This window comes from Chionomys nivalis, chromosome 25 (genome assembly GCF_950005125.1).
Source record: "Chionomys nivalis chromosome 25, mChiNiv1.1, whole genome shotgun sequence".
Lineage (NCBI taxonomy): Eukaryota > Metazoa > Chordata > Mammalia > Rodentia > Cricetidae > Chionomys > Chionomys nivalis.
This window is the reverse complement of record NC_080110.1, coordinates 38,940,488-38,947,087: the sequence shown is the minus strand read 5'-3', so window position 1 is coordinate 38,947,087 and position 6,600 is coordinate 38,940,488. Positions and strand designations below refer to the sequence as shown.

The window sequence follows — 6,600 nt, the reverse complement described above, 5'->3', positions numbered from 1 at the left end:
GCCTCAAACTCAAGAGATCCGCCTGCCTCTGCCTCCCGAGTGCTGGGATTAAAGGCGTGCGCCACCACCACCCATCTTAAAACAGTTCTTGACACTTAAGTTTTCTGCTGAAGGAGTACTCACTGCTCATGACGGACAGTGGTACCTTCAATGGATCAACAGAATGGTACACTGAAATAATTTTAGTGTCCCAGTTTTGAGGGCATCCCCAAGTGATTATAAAGATAACAAGCTTTACTAAAACATGTCTCTCAAGGATAACAAACTAAGAGTATCTCTACGAACATTTACTTTAGGCCTCTCAGGGGTGGAACTTGGTGATTTAATACATAACAAGTAAGACTGTCTTAAAATGAAAGCCTTTAATGTCCCATTTCAAACAGCATGTGTTGAGGACTGGCATACCTGCAAGTCAGAAGGTACCACTTAAGTGGATGCTCCAGCAGCTGGTAAATGCTACGAGAAAGTGTAAGAGCTTCTTTACAAATTTCACAGAATTCAATGATAGCACACAGGAGACAAACACTGTTATATAAAGGAAAAGTAGCATGAGTCAACATCAAAAAATTTTATAACCTTATTAATATTTTAAGCATAATTGGTGCAAACTTCTGTGTTCCCAAAGATTTGCATTCTGCATAAAAAAACCCAGTGTAGTTCCCAAACTATTTAATCCTTCCCAAAGAGCCACTGAACACCAGCCAAAGGCATCTGTTCACGTGTAATACTGCTTGAATTACAACATTCTTTCTCAAGGAAAAGTTCAAAGGGTAGTTTTATGTGGACAGCCAAACAAATCTAGGAAAAAACGCCCCAAACCCAAACAAACCAAATCCTGATATCTTGGATTTAAGAGTCTGGTTTACCTGTAAGTTATAAATTATGAAATCACATTGTGTAAAATAACACCTATTACATTTAAAAAGGTAAACCCATATTTATTTACTAGCACTGTTAAACATTACACAAAACACATTCAAGTGGCAAGTAATTATAATGCAAGCCCTTGCACGGCAATCAAATTTATTGAACTACGGATGCTAAGTTATACAAAATTGCACCACTGTAATTAAGGCTTTAGTTCACATTTGGCCACCTCAAAGTCCTCGTAACATCAGGTTGGTCAACTTAAATACTGTGGCTCCCTGTTGGATGGACACACAATCTTTACACCCAAACGTTAATGCACACAAAGCAACAAGGCATTGTTAAATAAAACAGCAAGAGTTACTGCAGTTAGGCCTTGTGACCAATTACACATGATTAAAATTACTTCCCACATTCACATCCACAGTACTCGTCCACCATTTAACATCTCAACCAAAACGTTACACATGAGAAACAATCACTAACAGGCAAAAGCACTACCCCTGTGTATTTGGTATTGCAGACACACGTAGGCATGAGCAAGCAAGGGAGTCACAGTGAGAATCTACAGCTGCAGAAGCCTGGAAATGATTTACAAAATTGTTAAATCATTAAAAAATTGTTTGAAAATATACACTTCTTGTTGTAGACCCCCACTGTACACACAACTATAAACATTGTTCCCTATGTAAACAAAAAAGGAAACATAATAAGGAGATTTGAAAAGTCTGGACATTTCCTTCCCAACAGATATTAAAGGCAACGTCTTTAATCCAGGACATTATACTGAAAGGACTATCCTATTTTAAAGACAAGATCACTGTCTCCACAGGATTTTGAAAAATTAAAAAAACTATATAGCTGTGTTAATCAAAGCGCTTATTTTTGTATAATACAATGATAATGACCTTGAATTTAAAAAAAATTACAATAAGCTACAAGTATCAAAGAAGCGAAGTTATCTGGAGTAGTCTATATAGGAGCTCTTTGGACTTTCTTTTATTATGCTAAAATAGTGGTGCTTTTAGGATTTACATTATTGTACTCTCCAATACAAAGTATGGGGTGTGGTAAAGTATACAGTACACCATTTTCTTACATGTACAACATTGGTGGATGAAGAATGTCTCTTAGCAGTAATACTGGATGTAGCCTCTGGTCTGACCAGCTGCATACTCTAGAACCTAGTATAGAAGTAAAAATCTGTCGTGATACTGGAAAGTGATAGAATGTGCAAACTGATACAGTGGCTTTCATCCGCCTCTCAAGGGCACCACCACAGGAAAGTCCAGTGAAAACGTTGGTAGGTTTACAAAGTTGGAATGCTGGCACTGTTGAATTGGGCAACAGTTCTTCAGACCTGTGGAAGAGAAAACAATAAATACACTAACTGAAACCGTGCAACAAGGAATTAAGGAAGCAATAGACAAAGGCTCTGATTCTAGTCATGACATTAATGACGGGTAAGATATTTTTATATCTTTATTCCAAAAAGGATGGCAGTCTACACCACTGCCCCCCTGGAAGCCACACAAATGGAAATTCTAGGCCAAAAGAAGGAAAATGCTCTGTGTAACTTTCTGCATATTACTTTCCAAAGATTAAAAAGAAAAACAAATTGGAGGCTGGAGAGACATCTCAATGGTAAAGAGTACTGGCTGCTCTTCCAGAGGACCCTGCACCCACATGGCTGCTTACAACTGCCTGTAACTCCAATTCCAGGGTATCCGACACCCTCTTCTGGTCTCCTTGGACACCAGGCATGCATACAGTACTCATATATACAGCAGGCAAAACACTTGTACACAAAAAACAGAAGGTGGCCTTTAATCCCAGCACTTGGGAGGCAGAGGCAGGTTTACAGAGCAAGTTCCAGGACAGGTTCCAAAGCTACATAGAGAAACCCTGTCTCAAAAAACCAAAACCAAAACAAACAAAAAAGGAGCAGGCCAAAATCTGCTTACTTGTGTGACTCTATAAACACACGCCTACGCTGAAATATTTTTTTCCTTTTATTCACTTGAGATGAGCACTTGATATATAGTACAGGCTGCCCTGAACTTGGCAACCTTTCCTGCCTCAGCATCCTGAGTGCTGGAGGAACTCAGCAAGTAAGACGTAACTCAAAATGGAGCCAACTGTGGTGGTGGTGCCTTTAATCCCAGGAAGGCCAATCTGTGGGAGTTTGAGGCCAGCCTGGTCTGCATAGCCAGTTCTAGAACAGCCAGAGCTATGTAATAAAGAAAGAGAAACCCCATCTCAAAAACCAACCAACCAAGCAACCAAACAAACAAACAAAACCAAAAACCAACCAAGCAACCAAACAACAAAACTTTGCAAGGTAAAGATATAATGGCACTGTGCTTTAATGCTCACTAAATAGGAGATAATTACCATGGGCAAACGAGAGAGTAGACAGTGCTTACCGTGTGACAGACACTGATCTCACATTATAAGCACTGATCTTACTCAATGTCTGTTTTTATAACTTATAAAGTTATAAGTTATAAGTTAGTCTTTCTTTGGTTAGACTCCAAGGTTGTGGTCATTCTCTCTGCTGAGGACCCTTCCTCCAGCAATGCTGACTTCTACTTGCCCTTTCTTGTATTCCAATTCTGACAGGCTTTCCCTAAACTCTTAGTTAAAAAACCAGCCTGGCGCCTGGGCTCATGTGACTCTAGAGAAACCAGAACAGCATGGCAGAAACCACAAAGTCAGAAGCTGGCAATCTACTGAAATCCTGAAATTCAGGCAATGCTCTTAACCACTGAGCCATCTCTCCAGCCCAACAAGTGACTCTTCAGTGCCAGGCTCTTCATCTGTTTTGCCTCAAAGGCTTGTTCTGAAGTGTCTTCCCTGCTCCTGGGTGAGTGGAGGCATCACAAGCTTAAGTTGCCATACCACACACATTGTAAAACTGTCTCTCTCTTCTATTACATCTCAATTATCTGAGTTCTGATGATAGGTAAAGAAATATAATTTTAGGGGACTGGAATGATGGCTCAGTGGTTAATGGCACTGGCTGCTCTTCCAGAGGACCCGGGCTCAATTCCCAGCATCCATATGGCAACTCACAGCTTCCTGTAACTCCAGATCCAGGAGATCTGACACCTTCACACCAATGCACATAAAGTTAAATAAGTTATACAGATGAAAGAAATATAATTTTAGTTTCTAGGATTATCATGCTAAGTCATGGTATCTATTTTTAAGGACCAACATCATTTGCTTGCTTTTACGGTAGTCCTTGGAATAAAGTTAGCAGTGAGAAGAACGTGACAGGGCTGGAGAGATGGCTCAGAGGTTAAGAGCACTGGCTGCTTTTCCAAAGGTCCTGAGTTCAATTCCCAGTAACCACATGGTGGCTCACAACCATCTGTAATGAGATCTGGTGCTCTTTCTGGTGTGCAAGCAGAACACTGTATACATAATAAATAAATAAATTTAAAAAAAAAGAAAAAGAAAAAAAACAAAGGAACGTAACATACCTGGCTCAGAGCTACAACACACCCAGGACATTAAAGCAGCTGGCATGACGACTTTTTGCGGGCCTTGCCAGGCACTGGAGTTTTTCTGTTAATTTGCCGCACTAGGTCATAAAAGATCTGCAAATACATTATTATTATTATTATTATTATTATTACTGTTGTTATTTTTAAAAGGGAAAAACAAGCTCAAAACCCAAAAATAAAAAGTGAAGTAAAAGCAAACAAAATCTCCCGGCAATCCCTATGGCTATCAGGAAACCCCAGAAGCCAGTGCTCCTTCGCAGAGCGAGTAAAGCCCGTGTTTCACAAGTACCAAGTTCTTATTTCTGAGAAATTTAAAACTAATTTCCTTAAAGTAAAAACTTAGTTGAAGGAGCTGCAGAATTCTACTCAATTCAGTTAGAGCTTTCCTATCCTACAAAAAAGAAAAGAGAAAAAAAGCCTCTTCACTGTCTCAGATCTTTCTGTATGCCTCTGCTCTAAATAGCTTCACTCCCTTCAAGAACCATGTGTGTCTTTCTGCCTTTTCCCTCCAATACTCAATGAATTCAGTGTGTTCCCACATTGGCCTTCCGCTCGACTTTCCCTTTAACAGTAACTGCACTGCATGCACATCACAAAGAACTGCAACGCTGCTACTTCTTTCCATGCACTTGCTCTCAAGGCTGATCTCCTTCCTGCAAGAGCACACACTAACCTGGAGCTCTCCTGTAGTGTTTTCCCATTAACTGAACATTCTCTAAGATTCTGTTACACGTGTGTCCTCATGATAATGTTGTTATGTAGGTATGGGAACTACACCTAGGCTTCTCTGTAACAGTAAGCTCTCTCAAATACTCAGCCAGGCCCCTTTCCAGTAATTTAAAATGTTACACTAAATATAAAAAGCTCCCTAACTCCATGCGCACATACCTCATTAACGTTTATTTTTGATTTTGCAGAAGATTCTAAGAATGCACAGTTGTTCCATTGTCTTGCTAGGTTTTGACCTTGTTCCTTCCCTACAACTCTTTCGTCTTCCAAGTCACATTTATTGCCCACAAGAATCATCGGAACCTACAAAGACATTGGTGAGGGTAAAACAGAGACAGCGATAAAGACCCACTCTAAACTGCTTACGAAAGAGGGAAAATTATGCCACGATGGACTGAATCACAGCAATCAAAAACACCCTTTTAAAGGGGAAGCACAAAGGGTCCTACCCTGAAAAGCCAGCATATTTCAACACTTAAAAATGTTTAACGGTGTGAATCAACTTTAGTTTCTGACATACATTTAATGAATCGCACAACACAAAAAAGAGAAATTAAGGAGGCTCCTATAGCAGAAACTTCAGCTTCTCACAGTCTAAGCTGGAACCTCTCACTTTCATATCTATGATTAAATAAATCAACTTAGTAGAAGTCAACATACTTATTAGTGGCATCATGCTGTTTGTATCTCTCTAATGTTTCTAGTTTTCAAAGAGCAGTATAGGGAAAGTCAAACAAGGAAAACAATCTAGGTTTCTAAAAGAAACTTATTTTTTTTTTTTTAAATAAATACTTTACTCTGACAGAAAAACAGAACCTCACAAGTTCTCAGCTACAGAAGTGCAGGAAATGATGGCATCTACCATAGAAGTCTGCTTACATCGTCAGTGTCTTTAACCCGAAGAATCTGCTCTCTCAGGTCTTGTAAGTCATTAAACGTGGACTGCGCCGTGATCGAGTAAACCAAAGCGAAGCCCTGGCCATTCTTCATGTACAAATCTCTCATTGCTGTAAATTGTTCCTACAGAAGAAAGATTAAAAGACAAGGATGTATTTTGATACAAATTAGATAATTCTCAAACCTACACTGAACAGCTTATTGAAGAATATTGGAGTATTATATAACAGTCCTTAAAATCACACATCATAGCAAGACACTGTGAGAACTGCATAACAAAGTTCTTTTAAAAAACGACACCATAGATTTATATATAATACATGCCCAACTGGAAGAGAGACATCTTGTCTCTAAAAGAAACTCTGTTTTCTGAGACAGTTTCTCTGTATAGCTGTGGCTGTCCTCGAACTTGCTTTGTAGACCAGGCTGGCCCTGAACTCACAGATTCACCTGCCTCTACCTCCCAAGTGTTGGGATTAAAGGTGTGCACCACCACTATCCAGTACTAAAAGCAATTTTTGAACGTATCATCAAGTGTTGAGCACCAGTCTTCTCCCAGACGTGCAGCACATCGTGATCTCATCACTTTCCTACA

General features: G+C 39.6%; 1 protein-coding gene across 2 annotated transcripts in view; it reads right to left on the bottom strand.

The window, feature by feature from the left end:
• Nucleotides 1-343: 343 nt before the first annotated feature.
• Nucleotides 344-6,600, bottom strand: part of Rap1b (RAP1B, member of RAS oncogene family) — a 33,559-nt gene continuing 27,302 nt past the window's right edge. For both annotated transcript variants that reach the window (XM_057758116.1, XM_057758115.1), the window contains 4 exons: nt 5,988-6,128; nt 5,268-5,411; nt 4,356-4,472; nt 344-2,227 (listed from right to left, as the gene is read on the bottom strand). In XM_057758116.1, the coding sequence (XP_057614099.1) occupies nt 4,386-4,472; nt 5,268-5,411; nt 5,988-6,128 (372 nt within the window). In that variant the 3' untranslated portion in view covers nt 344-2,227; nt 4,356-4,385. The remainder of the gene's footprint in view (nt 2,228-4,355; nt 4,473-5,267; nt 5,412-5,987; nt 6,129-6,600) is intronic.